This window comes from Silurus aristotelis (assembly GCF_946808225.1).
Source record: "Silurus aristotelis genome assembly, chromosome: 8".
Taxonomy (NCBI): domain Eukaryota; kingdom Metazoa; phylum Chordata; class Actinopteri; order Siluriformes; family Siluridae; genus Silurus; species Silurus aristotelis.
Genome location: NC_139581.1, coordinates 2,271,808 through 2,294,100, shown reverse-complemented (window position 1 = coordinate 2,294,100; position 22,293 = coordinate 2,271,808). Strand labels below are relative to the sequence as shown.

The 22,293-nt window shown below is 40.1% G+C and overlaps 1 protein-coding gene across 1 annotated transcript; it reads right to left on the bottom strand.

The window, feature by feature from the left end:
* Positions 1-2,628: 2,628 nt before the first annotated feature.
* LOC310730483 (uncharacterized protein) lies at positions 2,629-21,253 on the bottom strand. Its single transcript, XM_083549511.1, has 12 exons — positions 19,581-21,253; positions 16,917-17,012; positions 16,561-16,794; positions 16,266-16,425; positions 13,155-13,214; positions 12,392-12,918; positions 9,745-10,335; positions 5,160-5,255; positions 4,833-5,066; positions 4,508-4,667; positions 4,252-4,311; positions 2,629-4,057 (listed from the first exon to the last, which is right to left on the bottom strand). Exons 1-12 carry the CDS (start codon positions 20,163-20,165, stop codon positions 3,528-3,530), a joined length of 3,333 nt encoding a protein of 1,110 aa, XP_083405637.1. The 5' UTR covers positions 20,166-21,253; the 3' UTR covers positions 2,629-3,527.
* Positions 21,254-22,293: the final 1,040 nt, after the last annotated feature.

Below are 22,293 nucleotides of genomic sequence, written 5' to 3'. Positions count from 1 at the left end.
AGTAAACCCACTGTATGAGATGTTCATTGGGATTGACGAGGATGGACAGGATGGACCGGACAGGAAAGTGAGGAAGGTGTGATTGAGATGGTTTGGACATGTGCAGAGGAGGGACATGGGGTATATCAGCAGGAGAATGCTGAGGATGGAGACACCAGGAAGGAGGAAAAGAGGAAGACCATGGAGGTGGTCATAGGGGTATGGAGAAGGATGATCCATTGTGGCGACCCCTAATGGGAGCAGCCGAAAGCAGAAGAGGAAGTAAACCTACTGTATAATGTGATATGCACTACAATGTGCAAAAAGTAACAAAGAGAAATTGATGGCCTGATCACTTTGTCCTCTCAGATAGAACAGAGAACCAGGAAGCGCAATGTCAAAAAGGCTTTCTGGCACCTTGGTGACCCGAGCGTTGCCCCTCTTACCCACTTGCTAATTTACTCACCTCTATAAAGTTTCTTAGTTACAGCATATATCATTTTATCCTACATGAAAAAGCTTCCATGTAGGAAAACGTACGCTTCTCTAAAAACCCAAGACGACCTGCTTCCTTGGAGTCTCCTTTAACCAAAGCTGCAGGTGCTTCACTCTTTACCTCAACCTTAAATTAGCTATGACTGAGCAGAAATCTTTTTTGCACATTGCTTTGTAAGTTTGCACAGTTGCACTTCTCTTGAAATGTGTGACACTTCACAGAGGGGTTCTGGAATGAGGAGTCTGGGGGAAAGCTTTGTAAATTTGGTAACAAAAAATCTCCATAATTCCTTTTTTACTTTTTGATGTTTTTTAAGTAATTGTCTGTGGTAAGTGTTTATATTCGATGGAGATGTTCATTGGGAGTGACAAGGATGTACAGGTTTAGAAACGAGGTTATACCGCACATAAAGGACGTTTTGGATGTAGAGGACAGGGGGGTATGGAGACAGATGATCTGCTGTGGCGATCCCTAATAGAAGAAGCCTTAAGTAAAAGAAGAAGAAGTGTTTATATCCGACTTGGGTTATGCAGCAGGACAATGATCCGAAACAGTAAGTCCACCTCTGAATGGGGCAAAAGAAAAAGGTTTTGGAGTGGCCTAGTTAAAGTTGGGATTTTCGATTGAAATGCTTGATGGCATGACCTTAAACAGGACGTTCATCTCAAAAAAATGGGAGAAGCCGAGAGAAAGATGTGAAAAACCAATTGGAAGTTATCGCTAACGCTTGGGCAATTACTTTTTCACACATGGCCAGGCTGGTTTCGAACAGTGATTTTCCCTTAATACATAAAATCATCATTTAAAAACTCAATTTTGTATTTACTTGGGTTATCTTTGTGTAATATAAAAATTTGCTTCATGATCTGAATCATTTAAGTGTGACAAAGAGGCAAAAAATTAAAAAAATACCGGCTTTATTTGCAGCACTGTAAGAATCATAAAGTATAGCTGTTTTTCCCCTACAGTAAAATAAATAACCGTATTTTGCTTCTTTACCTTGTAGAAGAATTTTTGTTGAATTCCTGCTGATAGATTTCCTTGACCAGTTTTTTCAGATCTGAGATTTTCTCACTTCATCAAACGAGAGATGTTGATTGACAGTCCAAATCCATTCTCAAAGCTCTCGTGTAGCTCTGAAATCTCAGGCCTCCAATCGAAGAGAACCCTATCCAGAGATAGGGCAATGGTGGGACAGACCTGGCAGATCTGAGCAAAGGAAAAGGACAGGAACAAGAGACTTCCTTCAGTCTTCCTTATAAACTGTCAGGAATCACCCTGCCATGCCCCCTTCGGAGGCTGTCATACCCCGGGATTCCCCGATGCACCTCGCTCTTGCTCTCATGCGTGCCCCGCCCGCACGAGGCTCATTGCAATCGGGCTCATCCCGATCACCTGGGACTAGTTTCATGCACCCATCACACCACCTATAAAAGCCTCACACTCACATGAACTGGTGTCCGTTATTGTATGTTCGTGCGTGTTTATGCCCGTCCACGTGTGTGCCGGTGTCTTCGCGTATGCTCAGCTCCGCTACGTGCCTTTTTGACTCGGACTCGGACTCTGTTTTCTGGATTATCCTTGCTCACGCAGGTATTTGTGTTGGCTCTGCCTTTTTGTTTTGAATAAAACACGGTTTGCTTTCACTTCGGCTTCCGCCTCCGTTCCCGCCTGACATAAACAGCCTACAAAATAACAATGTCCAATGACCAACACTCACCTGTTCTTCACTTCTTTCTGTTTTCGCTGCAACAGCATCATGACCTCTGTGTTTATCCATCGTGCACAAGTAACAGATGAAGATCTTTGGTCAGTACAGCAGTAGATCTCAATCAGTTTGGCATGCTGAGAGCAGATCTTCATTTGGAGATCTGCACAGGCCTCAACTAACTTGTGGTTCTTAAAAGTCTGCACTTTGCTTTGTAAAATCACTTCGCTTGAAATGTTGTTGTTTTAATCTTTTTATTTTAAACTTCACAGGTCGTTTCTGGAGTCTGGAGTCCGGTTTGAGAAAAGGCTCTTTATTTCTCTTTCACTTTTTTGATTTTTTTTTTAACAGTCGGTTCAAGGTTCAAGATATAAAATCAAAATGTCTTTTACACACAGTAGGGTGTTTTTGGACCAGTAGGAGGACAAAAACACAGAGGCAGCAGTTTGAGTAAGATTTATTATTTCTGAAGACACAATATTTACAAAGCAGCTACATTCATGACATTTATCAGACATGCTCAAGCAAAAGGCAGGCACTTTGGCAGTCTGCCACAAGAAGGGGCTAGAAACCACGTGCAGAGACCAAGATGGGCGTGCAGGATAAATCCATAGTTCTCTATTTGAACAGTCTGAGATCCACAAACAAAAAAACAGAAAAATATCACAAAAGTATAATTTCCTAATAGTTTTGAAGTCCTACACAGGAAGAGTAAGAATAAAGTCCATGATTAAAAAAGTATTAAACACAAAACCAAACTTGAGTAGAAGAAAACGCAAGGACAGGGGCAGGGGACTCTGGACACACAAACTCAAAACAGGACTACACAGGGAGCTCTGGAGATAACAAGAGACTTGAAAAACAGAAAAGGGGTGAACATAACATCAGAAACAAATCACATTATAACACATAACAGATTACACAACCGCAAAACCTTAAATACACACAGAAATAATGCAACACAGGTGCAAACATTCTGGGCAGATTAGGGAGTAGGGAGTAAGGTGTGGGGACTCGGGGGCCCACTAGTGGTGAAAAACAGAAGCACAGTCACATCACTGATCCCAGATCCTGAGACTGTTTATATGAGATCTCGCAGCGTATTTTGGAGTACTCTTCTGGTGCAGATAAAAAAAAAACACATCGTTCCAAAGCAGTTACATTTACAGCAGTGGTCAGACACCCTTATCCAGACCATCTTACAATTATCTTTTCTATTTTTTCTATCAGTATAATAAACCCCCTAATCGTGCATACAAGTAAAAATTCCCATCTGGTAAATTTCTTTTTTCCAGAAATGTTCTAAAATGTTTAGTAATTTTACTAAACACTTTGATGAACATTTCATTTTAACTCACAAAACTTCACAGCTGACTTAAAACCGATCCTGAAACCAGCGTATAGCGGCTGAGTGAATGTGGTTTGGACTTTGTGGAGGAGCCGCAATCTTTTAGAGATGCTGTAGAAGAACAGAGTTCCTGCACTCTGATCCACGTACACTCCTATTTTAGACGCCGCTGGACCTCGGAGTTCGGTCTTAACGCCGTTGTGAGAGAAAGAGACAGAGGAAGAAGAACACTGCAGACTCCAGGACTGACTGTTGCGTCCAAACACACTCTCATCACCCTGTCCTTTCCTGCTGAGGTCTTTATAAGAGACTGATATGTAGACCCAGTTCTCACTGTTCCACTCCACCTCCCAGTAACGGCGTCCACACACTCTCTCTTTACACAACACCTGGACCCAGGAGTCAAATCTCTCTGGATGATCAGAGTATTGCTGTTTTGTCTCACTCCACGTCACTGCTCTGTGGTTCTCAGACAGAACGAGGAAGGGATGTGCCGTGTTGGGATCCAGAGTCAGATGACAAAAATCTAAAACAAGAAAATGTCCACAGGTTAGTAATAAGTGTGTGTGCTGCTCTATATGAAATATTACACAGGATCAGTCTTCAGGGAGAAATGGATCAGATTTAGATCAACAATACAAAGAAGCGTGTGTGTGTGTGTGTGTGTGTGTGTGTGTGTGTGTGTGTGTGTGTGTGTGTGTGTGTGTGTTTTCCAATTACATTGCAGACATTCTTTTCTTTTCTTCATATGTGAGAGCAAAGTCCTCTGAACTTCTGTAGCTGTGGACACACAGAGACAAAATGCAGACAGAAAAATCACATGAAGACACTTTAAAGCGAGGATTCGAAAAACAAGATTCCTCACTGCTCTAAGTGTGAGAATGTCTCATTTCTTCTTCCTTCTTACTTCTAATATATGTTTTTTTTTTTTAAGTCTCTTTTTACTGTGAAACAGATTAAACATTTGCTGCTTTACCTTGTGGAGGGATTTTGTTGAATTCCTCCTGACAGATCTCCTCGACTCGTGTTTTCAGATCTGAGACAGATTTCTTCACTCCATCAAATGAGAGATGTTGATTGACAGTGAAGCTGGGTGAGTCGTCAGATCCAGGAGAAACACAGAGAGACGGGAAACTCTACAGAGAGGAAACACATCATAGAGAAGGAGAAAAGTGGAGGAGAGAAACGAATGAATCTCAGACTGAATCAGACCAAAGACACACTTCTGATGGCGTAATGAGCTTTTAGGAGGAAACTTTGTGAGGAACAGCGCCCTCTGTAGATCAGACAGTGAGTGTTACCTGGAGGAAGTGGATGTGATCACGTGTGTGTGAAAGCTGCTCCAGATCACTGACTCTCCTCTGAAGATCAGTGATCTCCTGCTCCAGATGTTTCAGGTATTTTTCAGCTCGACTCAGTTCAGCTTTTTCCTGAGCTCTGATCATCTCCGTCACCTCCGAGCGCCTTTTCACCAGGGAGCTGATCATCTCATTAAAGATCTTCTCATTATCATCTACTGCTGCTTGGGAACGCGTCTGTTCAAACATGTTCACAAGAAGTCTAGCTGAAGAGTAAATCTTTATCGTATGGTGACTTAATTCTCCACACATGTACAGCTCATTCCTCACCTTTATAATATCCACAGTCTGTTTCAGCTCCTGCACCTTCTTCTGCTTCTCCTGGACCTTCTGCTGGGATTTAATCTGCTCCTCCTTTAGCTCATTCTGAGACCGAAGAAGATACAGTTTATTATTCCTGCAGTAGAAGGTCATTTCTACATAATTATATAAAAAAGAATTAAGTTTATTATTCCTGCTTTGGAAAACAAAAAAATTACAAATTTGAATAATTCCTACTTTAATGGTATTTGGTAGAAATCATGATTTTTTTCAGCACTTTTTATTGTATTTAATCAGAGGAGGGAAGTAATAAAGTACAAATACTTCGTTACTGTACTTCAGTAGATTTTTCTGGAATCAGTATTTCACTATTTTTCTGACAACTTTTTACTTTCACTCGTTACATTTTCACACAAATTTCTGTTTGACTATTTTTATAAAAAATATAAATAAATGCATATAAAGGAGGCAATATTAAAACCTTCAACGCGACATTTGTATACAGTGGAACTTGTGGGAGTTACTTTCTAAGACCCCCTCCGGGTTCTGAAAATCCAGGAATTTTTGACGCACCCCCTTAGTGGTACCTTAGTGAATTCATCTAAACATTGTCACTTTATTACAATATTGTTCATTTTTTTATTTGTTATGAAAATTGTTAGTGAAAATAGTTTAAAATATTATTCCTGACGTTCCTGAACATTCAGTCCTGCTGCGGATTCCCACGAATTTTAAGATAATCCGCAGCTTGCTGTTTGTTAGGATCCAAATGAGAATCCGGAAATTGTCTGTAGGTTCTGTAGAAGGTTCATGGATGTGGTGAGGGAAGACATGCAGGTAGTTGGTTTGAAAAAGGCAGATGTGAAGGACAGGGGGGGTATGGAGACCGATGATCCACTGTGGAGACTCCTAGTGAGAGCAGCCAAAAAAGAAGAAGAGAAATTTTATGTACTTCTACTTAAGTGAAGAATGTGTGTACGTTTGCCACCTCTGTATTGAATTTACCGTATTTTCCGGACTATAAGGCTTTTTTCACTCGCTTTGAACCCCGCGGCTTAAACAATGAAGCGGCTAATTTATGAGTTTTTCCCGGTTTCACAAACTTCAAGCCAAAAAACTGAACCCCATAACATTAGACCAATGAAATTGCTGAACAGGTTCATGTGAACCAATTAAATTAATTTACTTCAATAAACAAGCTTCAGTTAGTCCAGAATGCAGCAGCAAGAGTTCTCACAAGGTCAAGAAAATATGATCACATAACCCCAATCCTATCGTCCCTACAGTGGCTTCCTGTTAAGTTTCGAAAAGACTACAAACTATTACTTCTCACTTATAAAGCACTAAATGGTTTGGCTCCCATGTATCTCTCCAGTCTTTTAACACGCTACAATCCGTCACGCTCCCTGAGATCTCAAAACTCTGGGCTTCTAGTAGTTCCTAAAATAGCAAAGTCCACTAAAGGTGGTAGATCATTCTCACATTTAGCTCCTAAACTAAATGTTTAGGAGCTAAAGAATAAAGACTAAAGAATAGTCTTCCTGACAGTGTTCGGGGCTCAGACACACTCACCCAGTTTAAGTGCAGATTAAAAATATATCTTTTTAGCAAAGCCTACACATAACACACATCACATCATAACCTTGTGCTCCAGAACATCTGATCACATCACATTATTAACTTGTGCTGTTAATATCATGAACAGCAGCTACGCTAATTGCTCTCCACTGCTTCTCTTTCTCTCCCCATCCCGAGGCATCCTGAGATTTGGCCAGCTCCAGTCACCTCCCACCTCGTGATGATTACGGACCTTTGAAGAAGTAGATGCCGAACTCGCAAACATCCCGAACCATCTAGAGACGTACCAGTGCCATTTGGATCCCGCTACATGTGTGGAGTTTTGACACTGGACCTCCTGGAGTGTTTCAAGGCTCTGGCATGGAAAAGCTGATGCTGGATCTGTGATGATCACAAATGCTGAGCTTATAAAACTAGGAGCTACTAACCATATAGACTGTATAAGACTGCAGAAAGAACATCACTTATAATCTTATACTCCAGTAATCATGTTAGTTCTCACTCTCCAGTGTTCTGTATTGTTGAAAGATTTATGATCAAACTCTTGATGTCACCCAAATGAGGATGAGGTTCCCCTTTTGAGTCTGGTTCCTCTCAAGGTTTCTTCCTCATAACATCTAAGGGAGTTTTTCCTTGCCACAGTCGCCACGGCTGCTCATCAGGGAGAAACACACACTGTTCACCTTCACTGTTGTTTTCTGTAAAGCTGCTTTGAGACAATGTCTGTTGTGAAAAGCGCAATAGAAATAAACTTCACTTGACTTGACTTAAATTCTTTATATTAAATCAGATGCGCTCCCACTGAATCAGGCGGCACCACATCATAAATATGGATGATGAAAACTCTCGAGAGAAATATTTGTGAAAGGAAGGAGGAAGACAGTGAACAATGACTTTCTTGGTAGGCTACTGTTTAGATACAAGCCGTGTAACAGACACTGTCTTTCATTAAAGCCTGTGTAAAGTTCATTAGTTTCAGTGTAGACACACTGCGGCTTATAGACAGGTGCGGCTTATTTATGTTCAAAATAAAAATTTTTGTAAAATTTAGTGGGTGCGGCTTATATTTGTGCGCCTAATAGTCCGGAAATTACGGTAATTACAAGCTTAGCTTTGTGTGAAAATGAAGAAAGGTAAATAAATCAATCATTTTTCCCACCAGATTTTGTCATTTTGTTTTTACGTCTCTCATCAGCTCATAATGTTTTTGTTCATTGCCTTGTTTTTTTTCAGAGTAAAACTTTATTTAGGAATTATTTGTGCTGCCCAGCCTTCCTGATTCGCTGAGGACATCATCAGCTTTCCTTCCTTGGAAAGCTGATGAATTAATTTTTTCCAGAAATGTTCTAAAAAGTTTAGTAATTATACTAAACACTTTGATGAACATTTCATTTCAACTCACAAAACTTCACAGCTGACTTAAAACCGATCCTAAAACCAGCGTATAGCGGCTGAGTGAATGTGGTTCTCTGTGGAGGAGCCTCAATCTTTTAGAGATGCTGTAGAAGAACAGAGTTCCTGCACTGTGATCTACATACACTCCTATTCTGGACGCTGCTGGACCTCGGAGTTCGGTCTTAACGGCGTTGTGAGAGAAAGAGACAGAGGAGAAAGAACACTGCAGACTCCAGGACTGACTGTTGCGTAACTTTGCGTAAAAATTTATTTAGGAATTATTTGTGCTGCCCAGCCTTCCTGATTTGCTGAGGACATCATCAGCTTTTCTTCCTTGCTGATGATGTCACCCAACTTCCAAACCCAGCTGAAGTCATCGCCCAGCCTTCGTGCCTTGCTGAGAACGTCACCCACCCTCCACTTCCTACTGAGAATGTCGCTCTGCTCCTTCCTCAACTGAGGACAACGTTCTGCCCTGTGGCCTCGCTGCTGTCCTTGCTCCCATGGTTTCCACAGGAAACAGATTGCCCTGGCTCACCTCACCAAAGAGTGGATTTTCAGGATTTGGGATATGCACATTATGGGGGAGTGCTTTCAGGTTCTCGGGGGTTTGAGCTAGGTTTTTATCAATTTCTGATAGTGGGGTTTTTTGGGGTTTTCTTGTTTCCTCCCACCTCTTAACTATGTTTGTATTGTGGGCATATGAAACATATAGGCTGAATCCGCCTGCTTTGTGTCTGAGTTTCCTGAGTCAGGATTTTGAAGAAAAAAAAAAATGCTAATAGGATGAATTAGTTTACGTGGAGCTCTTTGGGGTCTGATTATTTAGCACAATGCCAAAGTCACCCAGAGCTTCAACTCCAGAGTTCTCAAAGAGTTTCCAGAGTTTTCCTTACTTTTTATAGTTTCAAACAGATTTCATTGAGAATGTAGACTGACTGTCAGGGATCCACCAGCCACGCCTCCACCTATCACTCCAAGCAGCTCTTCCACATACTCTAATCAGCTACACCTGGCCCTTATCGGTTTGCACTCTATTTAAACCCCTGTTTTCCCACCAGTTCTTTGTCTGTTCTACAGCTTAGGCTTAAGAACACTGGCAGACTCTCCTAACATTCTGTTTCTGATAATCATTGGTTACAGGACTCTGTGTGTTTTGTTTGCTCATAGTTTTCACCAGGATTGTTGAACCTGGAATTTCGTTGTGGTTTTGCCGTTTTCTGCCTTGCTCTATATTTCTTCCATTAAAAACCTTTGTGGATTGCACTTCGGTTTTCCAGCACGTTCTTTCACCTGACACTGACAAACATGACTTCACTCCTATTTTGCATGTTCCAGTGTGTCTTTATATGAAACCAGAACGTACATATAAAAGTATGAAAAATTTAATAAATTTGAATAAAAGCTAGCAACAAAGATTAAAAAAAAAACTGTAAATCATTTAACCACCAAAAGCATGATAACACTGTTACTGTTAAAGTTCTTAGCTGTAAAATGCTGTAAGGTTTTTGGGTGTTGGTAACAACACCTACGTTTAATATCAAATAATAACAGTAATTTAACAAATGAAATCTACTAAATAATATTAAATGAACTTTGACTAGAAATGTCCAACACTCACCTGTTTTTCAATTCTTTTTGCAGCAGTTGAAACTGTATCATGACCTCTGTGTTTATCCAAAGTACACAAGTAGCAGATGAAGCTTTGGTCAGTACGGCAGTAGATCTCCATCAGTTTGTCATGCTGAGAGCAGATCTTCTCTTGGAGATCTGCACAGGCTTCAACTAACTTGTGCTTCTTAAAAGCCTGAGCCTGATAGTGAGGTTTAAGATGATCTTCACAATACGAGGCCAGACACACCAGACAGGTTTTAGTGGCTTTGCGTTTTCTCCCAGTGCAGGAATCACAGTCCACATCTCCAGGTCCAGTGTAACAGTGAGCAGGAGGAGCAGCTTGGAGTTTGTTCTTCTTCAGTTTTTCCACCACTTCAGCCAGCATGTTGTTCCTGCATAGAACAGGCCTCGGAGTGAACGTCTTTCTACACTTAGGGCAGCTGTAGATCTTCTTCTGATCTCCTTTATCCCAGAAGCCATTAATACACACCTTACAGTAATTGTGGCCACAATGAAGAGTCACTGGATCCTTCAGGAGATCCAGACACACTGGACAGTTGAAGTTATCCTGATCTGAAATACTTGCCGCTGCCATTTTCTAGCACTGACACACAGAGTTTTATAAGTTTCATTTCCTCTGAAAGGAACATCCTGTCTCAGTGTTTGTTATTGTGTAACAGAGAAAGTGGGCGTGGCCACCTGGAGCAAGAGTTCACATTTCAAACACTCAACAGGAGAGAGACTTTTTTACTGTACAGGAGCTTCTCTGTGATTTATACAGTTGTACAAATTGAAAACTGATTTGTTGTTTCTTCTATTTTCTGAATAAATGAGGTACTTTGTCAGTTACTATTTAAAGCTATAAAACACATAACAGATAGTAAAGAAGCCAGTCCTGCTAAATATCTTTTAATGAAAAGCTAAAAGAACATGGCTGTAAATTAGCCAAGACCCACCAAAAATCTCTTTTACACTTTGGTTTTGTATGTTTGCACTCATGAACTGCTCTTTAAATGTTGTATTTTACATGTGTGACACTTCAGAGAGGTGTTCTGGAAAGAAGAGGCAGGAGGCAGGTTTAGACAAGTCAAGTTTATTTCCATAGCGCTTTTCACAACATACATTGTCTCAAAGCAGCTCAGAATTTAAGAATAGGTTTAGAGGTTTAGGACATTTAAAACATGCTCTTTATTTCTTTTTCACTTTGCTGATTAAAATAGATGTTTTTATCAAGTGATTGACTGTGTTAAGAGTTTATATTCGATGGGTTTCTGAAATAACTTTAACATAACTCATTTTGATCAAATGAATAAGTGACATGAAATAATAAATACATTTTGTTTAAACAAATATTCAGGTGTTTATTTTTTAATTACGTACATGGCATGTCAGATTAGCTTGTGCTAGCTGTAGGGATCGGTACCGATACTGTTATCGACACTTGTGTTTTATCTTCGGTGTAAAATTGGAATTAGAAGCAGCGGCTTGTCATTTTCCATCCCTGAAAGCGTATAAAATACGTCTTTAGATAGTACTAGTAATCTTTGGGGACACCAGATCGGTTTTAAAATGTAAATCAAAGTATGAATAACCCAACAGGTAAGCCCAACCCAAAGCGCTGTGTGGGCAGATGACCCCAGAATAAAGGGCTGCCAATAAATGGTTGGTGTTTCAGATCAAGAAGTAATAGATAATTTCGCCCAATTGCTAAAGATGCCGGAATTACATTCTGTTGTACTCCTATGAAAATGCTGTTTAAATAATTTGGGCTCTGGAATGCAGAGGAAATCTTTTTTCTCAATCTTTTTGAAAGGCCTTTTTATTAAAAAATTGTGCTTTGTGCTTTTTTATGTTTTCTTAGAAACATTTGTAAACTGCAGTACTAAAGTTGGTAATAACAGCAGTAATAAAACTTGAATTTTCAACATCTTTTTACATCATTTCTCTTTGCACCAAAATTATAAACAGTAGATAACAGTATTGATAAAAAGTACCGTATCGTACCGGTATCGATAAAATGTAAACGATACCTAGTTATCTGGCTCTGTACTTTTTAATAACAAATAATGTTTTACTAAAGACTGCATTATTCTACATCTATAACGTTTATTTGTTTCCAGATTTTGGAGTTTAGTTTCTCTGCACATTGGGGAACTTTATTTGAATTTGATCTTTCTCCACATTTTTGGAGTTTTATTTCAGTGCATTTACATTTACCACATTTTAAATACACATTTATTCATATAACTGAGCAGCTATGGGGTTAAGGGCCTTCCTCAGGGGTCCAGGACAGGCTGCTGGGTGTGGCTGGGATTTGAACTCATGACATTTAGCTTTAAAGTCCAATGGCTTTACCACTAAGCTACAACCTCCTTCCATTTTTCAGACACCCTCATCCAGAGTAACTTACAATTATTTTATTTATTCACTAAGGGCCTAGCAGTGGTAGATTAGTGGTGATGGGATTTGAACTCACAACCTTCCACTCTGAGGGCCAACATCTTAAGATCTGAGCTACCACTTTCTCAAAGCCACAGATTTTTCTTATAATCTTGTACATTGGGAGTATAATAAATCTCAAAACATGTATGTAGTTAAATATTCTGCTGGGTCACATTTCATTTAAATTTATAAAACATTTTACAAACATTTCATTTTCGATCACACAATCTCAAAGCTGAGTGGGAACCAATCCAGAATCCAGCATATAGCGGCTGAGTGAAGGTGGTGTGGACTCTGTGGAGGAGCCTCATCGTATCAGAGACGCTGTAGAAGGACAGAGTTCCTGCACTGTGATCCACATACACTCCTATTCTGGAGGACGCTGGACCTGGAAGCACAGTCTCATAGTAGTCATGCCAGAAAGAGACAGAGGAAGAAGAACACACCAGACTCCAGGACTGACTGTTGCATCCAAAGCCACACTCATAACCTCCTCCTTTCCTGCTGATATTTTTATATGAGACTGATATGTAGACCCAACTCTTACTGTTCCACTCCACCTCCCAGTAACAGCGTCCACACACACTCTCTTTACACAACACCTGGACCCAGTAGTCAAACCTCTCAGGATGCTCAAAATATCGCTGTTTTGTATCACTCCAATGCACCGCTCTGTTGTTCTCAGAGAGAATGAGTCGGTAATGTAAGGTGTTGGGTTCCAGAGTTAGATAACAGAAATCTAGAACAATAAAATGTGCACAGGTTTGATGTTAATCACAGGATTTATAATAAGTGTGTGTGAGACACCTGTGTGTGTTTCTGTTCTCCTAATGCTGCTCTACATGAACTATTTTAAATATTACACATCATCAGTCATCAGGGAGAAATGGATCAGATTTAGATCATCAATACAGACATGTTTACACTGTGTGTGTGTGTGTGGGGGGGGGGTGTATATGTGTGTGGTACACTTACACTGCAGAAAATCTGCTCTGCTCTTCAGTTCTGAGGGTAAAATCATCTGAACTGCTGCAGCTGTGAAAACACAGAGACAAAATGGAGACATAAAAATGATGAAATTCCCAAACATTTGCACCATATACAGCATCACAATGGTCCAAAAGCCAGCTCCATGAAAATTTGCTTTTCATAGGTTTGAATATGTGGAAGATCTCCTGCTATAGAGCTTCAACTCTATTGAACACCCCAGGTCTCCTCACCTTTTTAGCTACATCAATACCTGAATTTACTAACACCATTGTGTTATGAATTACAAAAAAAGAAGAGACCTAAAGATGGATGTGAAGGAACATGTTTGTGCTGTTCATTAATCTCTACTGGAGAAGAACCTCAGGTTTTGTCAGCAACAGGTGAGAAGGGCTCTTGATCCTATCCAACCAGGAGAGACACAATTTATGGATATTTCTTGCAAACAAGCTGGGCAACCCAAATACCACCATCTACCATCCTTCATCCGTTGATAATAATGTTACTCTTCCTCCATGTTCTGCTGAGGATGACATTTTTTCTGCTAAAGATGTCTCTCTTGCCTCCATGTTCTGCTAAGGAAGTTTTTTGCCTTAATAAAGTGCAAAAGAGGGCACTAGGGAAGGTCTCAGCCTCGTATCCGGAGCAAAGCATTAGATCATTCACAGGAACTAGTTCAAGTTTATTTCTATAGCTTTTTTTTTTAGCATTCTCACCTATCATCCAAAATTCACAGGATAAACTCTGGAAGCACAGTGACCCTGAATATGGCAATTTAGTTTCTAAATAAAATGATCTCCTCTGTTTACTCATCAATGTGGCGCTCTTAAAACCAAATGTTGTCCCCTTGTGGTCAAGAGTAGTACCTAACATAAAGTCCAATCTATCAAGAGTCAAGAAGCTTTTATTGTCATTTCATCCATATATAGCTGACGCAGTACACAACGAAATGAGTCAACTTTTCTCCAGAACACTGGTGCTACATAAAACAAGTCAAGTCGAATTTATTTCTATAGCGCTTTTCACAACGGACATTGTCTCAAAGCAGTTTTACAGAATTTAAGAGTTAAGATAAGCGATGGGTGTTTATCCCTGATGAGCAGCCTGGGGCCCAAATACAAAATTGGGTAATATCAAAAGTGTGATTATTGTCCTTAAAACAATACAGAACACTGGAGAGTAAGAACGTCTCTAGGTTACGTATGTAACCCTAGTTCCCTGAGGTAACGAGACTCAATCAGAATCAGTCAAAAATTGGACATTAGCCATCACCGGCGCGGTGACTTCACGACCAGAAAGTATAAAACGAACATAGAGAGAGGCGAGCGCCAGCTTCTCTAAGGGAGAAGGAAGCACTGCAGTGATGCCGGCAGTGTGGCTTAGAGATGCAGCATCTCATTCCCTCGGGGAACTAGGGTTACTTACGTAACCTAGAGACATTCCCATTCAGGACCTTGAGCTGCGTCTAAATGCTTTAGGAACGAGTGTTCAATCATCCCAGACTGACCAGTCCCTGACTAGTGTGTATAAGCACAGCTAGGTCGAAGGACAGAGGGGCCAGGATTGGCACTGCGGTCCAGGATGTAGAACCGGACAAAGGTAAGGGGCTGCTTATTGGCAGGGAGGCCTCTCCTCAGAGGGCTGTAGCGGACAAGCAGTTGGTCAGACTTTCTCCAGGGACCAATGCTATGGACTCAGGTCTCAGTGCGCATACCAGGTACAGCCGGTTCAATTTCTCCTTGTCTGGGGCCTAAAATGGAGGAGGATAGAATGCCTGTAACCTTACAGGTCGTGGGACGACCAAGGGCACCTTGGGAATGTTAACTGTCTTGGGGTAAACTCCAGGAAGGTGGGGGCAACAGAAGGGGCCTGTAGATCTCCTACTCTCTAGAGAGAAAATGGCCAACAAAAACGCAGTCTTGATAGAGTAAACACGTCACAAGAGGGTCTCTGCCGAGAGATTGCCCCGCTAAGTGCACGTAATACGCCGAAATGGCAGACGCATAGACTTTAAGGGTTGATGGAGCCAACCCTTTTACGAACTGTCCTTGCAGGAAATCCAGCACTGAGCCAAATGGGCAATGGACTGGATCCAGCTGGTGGTGATCACACTTTGAGCAGAACAGATGCCGTCTGGTGGCATACAACCTCCTCGTGGAGGGAGCTCTGGAGTCGAGAATGGTCTCTACCACCTTGGTGAAGAGGCCTGGACCTCAAAGCTGTGCCCCCTCAGAAGCCACAGCCACCTTGGAACCACCAGGAGAACACAAACTCCATCACCGCAAAGTTAGGTAGCTTAGCTACAGCACAGGTCACAACCCCCAAAAATGCTTACTGGCTTATTATTATTATATATATATTTTTTTTACCACGACGAGTAAGAGCACCCCTCTCAAGGAGTACTCTCCAGGAGATCGCATAGAAATGTAAGCAGAATGTGCACGGCACAATGAGCATGGCACAATATGCACAGAATGTGCAGACAATCTGCGTCGAATGTGCACAGAATGTGCGCAGCCAGCTCTCTCAGGAACCAACCTAGCTCCCCCATCTCCTTATTAAAGTAAGAGAGGCGGAGCTTATGCTAATTTACATTTGCTCAAAGAGACATATGAGCACAATCGGCTCTCCCTTCTTGCTTTCCTTTTATTTAATTTTTTTTTATAGTCAAACAAAATACAACACATACACACAGAGCGTTTCATGAAAAACTGAAGCTGACGCCGGCTTCACTCCATGTGCATTTTATGCTTCCTGGTCGTGACGTCACCCCACCGGTGACAGCCAGTATCCAATTTTTGACTGATTACACACATTATTTCAGAGCGTGAACACTCGGAAGCGTTCCCAAAGCATTTCGAGGCAGCTCGCGTTCCTGAAAAGGAATTTAGTTTTATTTGCAATTTTATCCATCTCTGATTATATTACATGACCGGGACTATGATTTTCTCCAAAAATGTAAGTGGTTTGTGTATTTGTGTTTAATTTCCTGTTTACCTTTAATTCACTTACAAGCACTCGTGTTACTGCTTCCTTTTAATTTCTCTTGTGTGAGCAGCTCTCTTTACTGTCATACAGAGCAAATGCTTGTTCCTTTACCTTGTGGAGGGATTTTGTTGAATTCCTCCTGGCAGATTGCCTCAACTTGCTTTTTCAGATCTGAGACAAATTTCTTCACTCTATCAAATGAGAGATGTTGATTGACAGTGATGCCGGGTGAGTCGTCACATCCAGGAGAAACACAGAGAGACGGGAAACTCTACAGAGAGGAAACACATCATAGAGGAGAGGAACAAATGGATCTCAGACTGAATCAGACCAAAGACACACTTCTGATCTTAGACAAGAACATATGTGGAACAGCGTCCTCTGTAGATCAGACAGTGAGTGTTACCTGGAGGAAGTGGATGTGATCAGGTGTGTGTGAAAGCTGCTCCAGATCACTGACTTTCCTCTTAAGATCAGCAATTTCCTGCTCCAGATGTTTCAGGAGTCGTTCAGCTCGACTCAGTTCAGTTTTCTCCTGAGCTCTGATCATCTCCGTCACCTCCGAGCGCCTTTTCTCCATGGAGCTGATCAGTTCAGTGAAGATAATCTCATTATCATCTACTGCTGCTTGGGCACGCGTCTGTTAGGAGAATGTCGATTAATTTAAAGCCACCATACAGTGCATTCAAAACATTTTCAGATCAAGATCTCAGTAAAAGTTTACATTTCAGTATGGCAGCGATCCAAAGAATCAATCCTTACCTTAATACTCTCCACAGTCTGTTTCAGCTCCTCCATCTTCTTCTGCTTCTCCTGGATCCTTTGATGGGATTTCATCTGCTCCTCCTTCAGCCCATTCTGAGAGCAAATCAAATAGTAAAAAAATATGCATTGTGGCATTGTGCATTTTGCATCATAGCTGAAGGCATAGTAGGACACGTCACTGTCTTTCAGTCGAAGGTTGGTTTTGGCGAAAAATTCATATGCTGCATGTTTTTGCAAGTTTCTGTGATCTTTTTCATTTTGTAATATAGTTTGGGCGAGAACTTTTCCGACCATTTTTATTTTTTAGCTTTTTGTTTTGTAAAAGCGTTCCGTTAGAATTTTGTGCAACCCGATCAAATGTTCATCTGCTACTTTATTTCGGAAATCTTTACTATTTATTATATTAATATTTTCAAAATATGTGTTTTCATGTTTAAGATATATTTAAGTAAGGAGAACATTCCAGAGCAATTTAGAATGTTTTCATTTGAAAGCAAATTCACAGATTCACTGTTACGTGACTCGTCAAATTTTCATCTTTCTTAAATTCTGACTTGTACAGGTCAATATTTGAGATTTAGGGGTATTAAATTATGGAATGGTTTATTTTATCTGGCAAAAAGAATTCTTTAACATGCTGGTGTAGCGTCTGGTACGTGTCATTTAGACTTCTTGTCTCAGGAATTTCCTTTTAACCCTTGACATCTGCTTTTCGATCAAAGGATGAGCACCACGGCTTACACTTTTATTGAGAACTTGTATACCACAGTGTCATACCCCCCCGGAAGACTGATAACACAAGCCAGTCTCTATACTTTACACACACACACACACACACACACACACACACACACACACACACACATACATACACCACCCCGAAAGCCAGATAACCCCCTGGCCTCTCAGGTTGAATTCACAAGGACTTTCAAACCATAAAACAATTCACTCTCGGAACTCGGCCCCAGTACGTCTGTTTGTGACACACACACATATACAGACACACACCCCAAAAGAGAGCATTCCTTTATTAATTAAATAATAAATAGAATGTCCCACCTCACATGACACAAACTTACATCTTGTTTGTATCTCCTCCTATAAATAAAGCAAGTGTTTAACTCTACCTCAATAATAGTTACACTTTAAAAGGTTTTGTAATATACCTCTATTTTAATGTCTCTTCTTTTTGATTTCAAAGTTGATTTTTATTGAAAATTATCTTCTCTTTATTCTTTCTTTCCTAACAAGTGTGCATTGTATACACCAGAATATAATGTTGTATTAACATAAGTTATACCTTAAATACTGGTCCCAGTACAGTGTACATCTGTTTTAATGCTGTCTTTTCCTTTTAATGCTTGATGTCAAAGTCGACATAAAATTATCTTCTCTTTATTTTCCTAACAAGGGGCATTTTATATACCGGAATAAAACATTGTATTAACAAAGTTATACCTTAAATACTGGTATGTTAATAGTATGTTAAATGTGAGCTAGTATGTAATGTACCTCTGTGTTAATGCTGTCTGTGCTTTCCATGTCTAATATCAAAACGATCACAAAGATTATTTGTTCCTTATTTTGCAAACACTGGTGCATTTTATTTGATCATGAAATGTACCATACTGTCATAATACACTTCGGATAAAACTATAAGTTCTCTAAAGCAAGTATAACCCGGAAACCATGCCCACAAACGCATGAACATAGGGAGTTTCCCCCTCCAAAATTTCAGGCCATAGCATTGGCCATTCCCCCAAAGATGGGTGGGGTCCAGGACCTTTAAAACATCTTACACCCAACTGACGTCAGTCAAGTAAAGCAAGCTCGCTCACTCGGCTCGACCGGAAAGTCTCGGACCCCCGGGGCCCGAAGGCCAGGGGGCCTGAAGGCCCAGAGAGTTGGACGCTTAGAACAGCCCAGCAGCGACTCTTCGGGATGAGATCTCAAATCCTTTTTTGAGATCTTCCAGCAAGCTTTATCTTCAAGAACAACACCTGCTCTGATTTTCAGGAGAACCTGGAAGAACATCTGACTCCATCCTAACTGACTCTTCAAAGATCTCTTTTTCGCATCCGGACTTTTGTGCAACAAGCCAATGCAAGTAACCGTTTTACCAACCAATTTAGATGCGTATTTAAGTGTGAACCCTAAGGCTCATCTTAATGCTGCTTTGTAATTGTTCAACAGCTCTGGATCCTGTACCTGATTCTGATCCTGTTCCTGATCATGTACCTGTTATACTCTGCCTCACTTCTTACTGGTTTGAACTCTGGACTGTTTCTTGGTTTGTGTTTTTGCTTTGCTCTTTGTTGCTCTGTTTGCTGACTCTTGTATATTTGGACTGTTGGGCCCCTGAGCAAGGCCCTAAATCTCAACTGCTCAGTTGTATGAATGAGATAATTGTAAGTCACTCAGGATAAGGGCATCTGCCAAATGCTGTAAATATAAAAATGTTCTATTTAAAATTATAAAAGTTTTTTATTTAAAGTTTTTATAAACATTGTGCAGCTGTAAAATGCTGTAAGGTGGTTGTTGGCTGTTTAAAATACACAGTGTGATCTGAACGTCTAAGTACTTTCGTATCAGCAATGCTTTGAATTTTTAATAACAATTAATGTCATATAACTAATTAAATCGAGAATAATAATGCCTCACCTGTTTTTCAATTCGTTCTGCTTTTGCTGCAACTGTATCATGACCTCTGTGTTTATCCGTCGTACACCAGTAACAGATGAAGCTTTGGTCAGTACGGCAGTAGATCTCGATCAGTATGTTGTGCTCACCGCAGATCCTCTCTTGGAGATCCACACGTGCTTCAACTAGCCTGTGCTTCTTAAAAGCCTGAGACTGATAGTGTGGTTTAAGATGATCTTCACAATACGAGGCCAGACACACCAGACAGGACTTGACGGCTTTGAGTTTCCTGCCGGTGCAGGAATCACAGTCCACATCTCCAGGTCCAGCGTAAAAGTGAGCAGGAGCAGCTTGGGGTTCAGTCTCCTTTAGTATCTTAAGCATTTCAGCCAGCATGTTGTTCCTGCGTAGAACAGGCCTCGGAGTGAACGTCTCTCTACACTGAGGGCAGCTGTACATGCCCTTCACGTCCTCCTCATTCCAGAAGCCATTAATACACACCTTACAGTAACTGTGGCCACAATGGAGAGTCACTGGATCCTTCAGGAGATCCAGACATATAGGACAGCTGAACTGATCCTGTTCTGAAAACCGGGCGTCTGCCATTTTCTTGCACTGACACACCGAGAGATACAGAGAGCTTTCAGTTTCACTTTCTCTTAAAAGAACATCCTGTTTCAGTGTGACTGACAGTGGGGGTGAAATACATGGAGAACCTTTAGTTTATAGAAAATAGATTATTTCTCTGTGTCAGTCTGTTCCCTCAAAGCTTTACATTTGTGATGAACATCCAGAAATCTTTCAGCACTTGTCATTGTATTTGTGCAAAGATTCTTTGGAAAGATAAGAATCCATCCTGTTGTAAGGACACAAAGAAGTGCATGAGGAAATGGAATGACACAAGGAGAGTTGCACTGTTCTAAAGAAGGGACGTTTAACAAAGAATTATGCAGTCTTTCTGGCTCAAGAAGACTGCACTCTACATTAACAAGTCTCCATACTGTACACATGATTTTCAACTCAACTCAAGCTTTATTGACATTCTTCCACTTGCACAGTGTACATAAGAATGAAAAGCCGTTACTAACGGACCAAGGTGCATAGACTGTGAACAGGAGGAGTAAACATTAGACGTAAATAAAGAGTAAACATTAAACACTACAGCGTTAAGGTGCAATAAAGTTGAGGTAGATGTGTTAAATAATGTAGAACAGAGTAAAATAAAGTGCGAGTGCACAGTCAGAGGTCACCGTGTGAAATTTCCATTTTATAACACCTGAAAATTCCACAAGTATACAATCAGTCAATCATCTGGTTGTAGCACAATATCTAAAGTGCGGAAAGAAGTCAAGAGCTTCAGTTAATGTTCACATCAAACATCAGAATTAGGAGAAAGTGTGATCTCTGTGACTGTTTACCTCCTGGAAACTGGCAGGAAGTCGATAGTTCAAGTTTTAAAGTTGTAAAATGATGAGTATAATTTAGACTTTGGGACAATCTTTCTATTCTTTCCCAAATTATTTAATCATTTTAGTTTGTTTGTTAGTTTGATTCTTTTTTCAGCCCAATTTCTAACTAACAGCTGAGATTCACCTTTTTCTTGTTCAGAATGTTGACAGAAATCATATAAACTCGTTAAAAGGCACAGGAAATCAAAACATTTGGAAAATAAACAATATGAAATCTCAAATCGTAATAAATCTTATTAAATAATACATCGTAAATGTCCTACAGAAAAATACAGTATGCACTGCAGTTTCACTTAAACATGAATGCGTCAAACCAAGAACATGTTTTAAAGACAAACACCTCGAGTTCAGATTTTGAACAAACCATTTTCTAAACAATAAAAAATAACTTTAAGTTCAAATAATAAAGAAGTAAATACTATTTAAATGTTTAAAATAAATGGTTGTTCCCTGAATTTCTACTTATTAGAGCATAAAGAGATCGATGTCTCCAGCACCAGTCACCCAACTGACCACAGAGAGAGTGGAGAGTTTCTGCTGCAGGTTTCACCAAGTCAAATGTAAGACTTTTTTAAGACCTTTTTAAGACCTTAAAAAATGTAATTTAAAACTTTTATAACAACATTAAAAAAACAAGCACAAATAAGTTGTTAGCTACTGGCCTTAACCGAGCCCTAAATTAAGTCATGTATGCATTTCATTGGCTCTGTACATGTACCTTGCACAATGACAATAAAGTTATATCTAATCTAATCTAATCTAAAATTGCACTTTCCCATAGCTGGAAAATAAAACCTTTTTTACGTCTGAAATTCGTACTAATCTCTGAAAGCTGATTGGCTGTAGCACGTTGGTCTCATTTTGTAATACAGCGAATTATATTTGAAAAGAAAGAACTACAACACCACAAACGAACAAACAAAAAACATTTAAAAGTGCTGCGCGAGCATTTCAGATTTTTTTAAGGCCTAATATTTTGATTTTTTAATATTTTGACTTTTAAAGACTCCACAGAAACCCTGATAGGAAAACCTTAATCATTGTAGAAACACCTCTGAGATGATTGCGTGATGCACCTGCCATGTAGAGCATCTAAATTCTTGTGGAAAAAAAGACCTGTGAAATTTTTATTTAGCATTACAGTTTCATCAAAGCCGAAAGAAATGTGTACAGTTTCATCACACAATTGTACTTGAGGGAGGAATAAATTCTGATCATTTTTTTACTTTTCATTTTGAATCACAGAAGCTTACAGAGCAATTAGT

Coding starts and splice junctions, on each gene's coding strand:
- LOC310730483 (XM_083549511.1), bottom strand. CDS start 20,165: ATGGCAGACGCCCGGTTTTCAGAACAGGATCAGTTCAGCTGTCCTATA. Junction 13,215..16,265: donor CAACAAAATCCCTCCACAAG/GTAAAGGAACAA, acceptor GTGTTTTCACAG/CTGCAGCAGTTCAGATGATT. Junction 12,919..13,154: donor CAGAGCAGATTTTCTGCAGT/GTAAGTGTACCA, acceptor TTATTGTTCTAG/ATTTCTGTTATCTAACTCTG.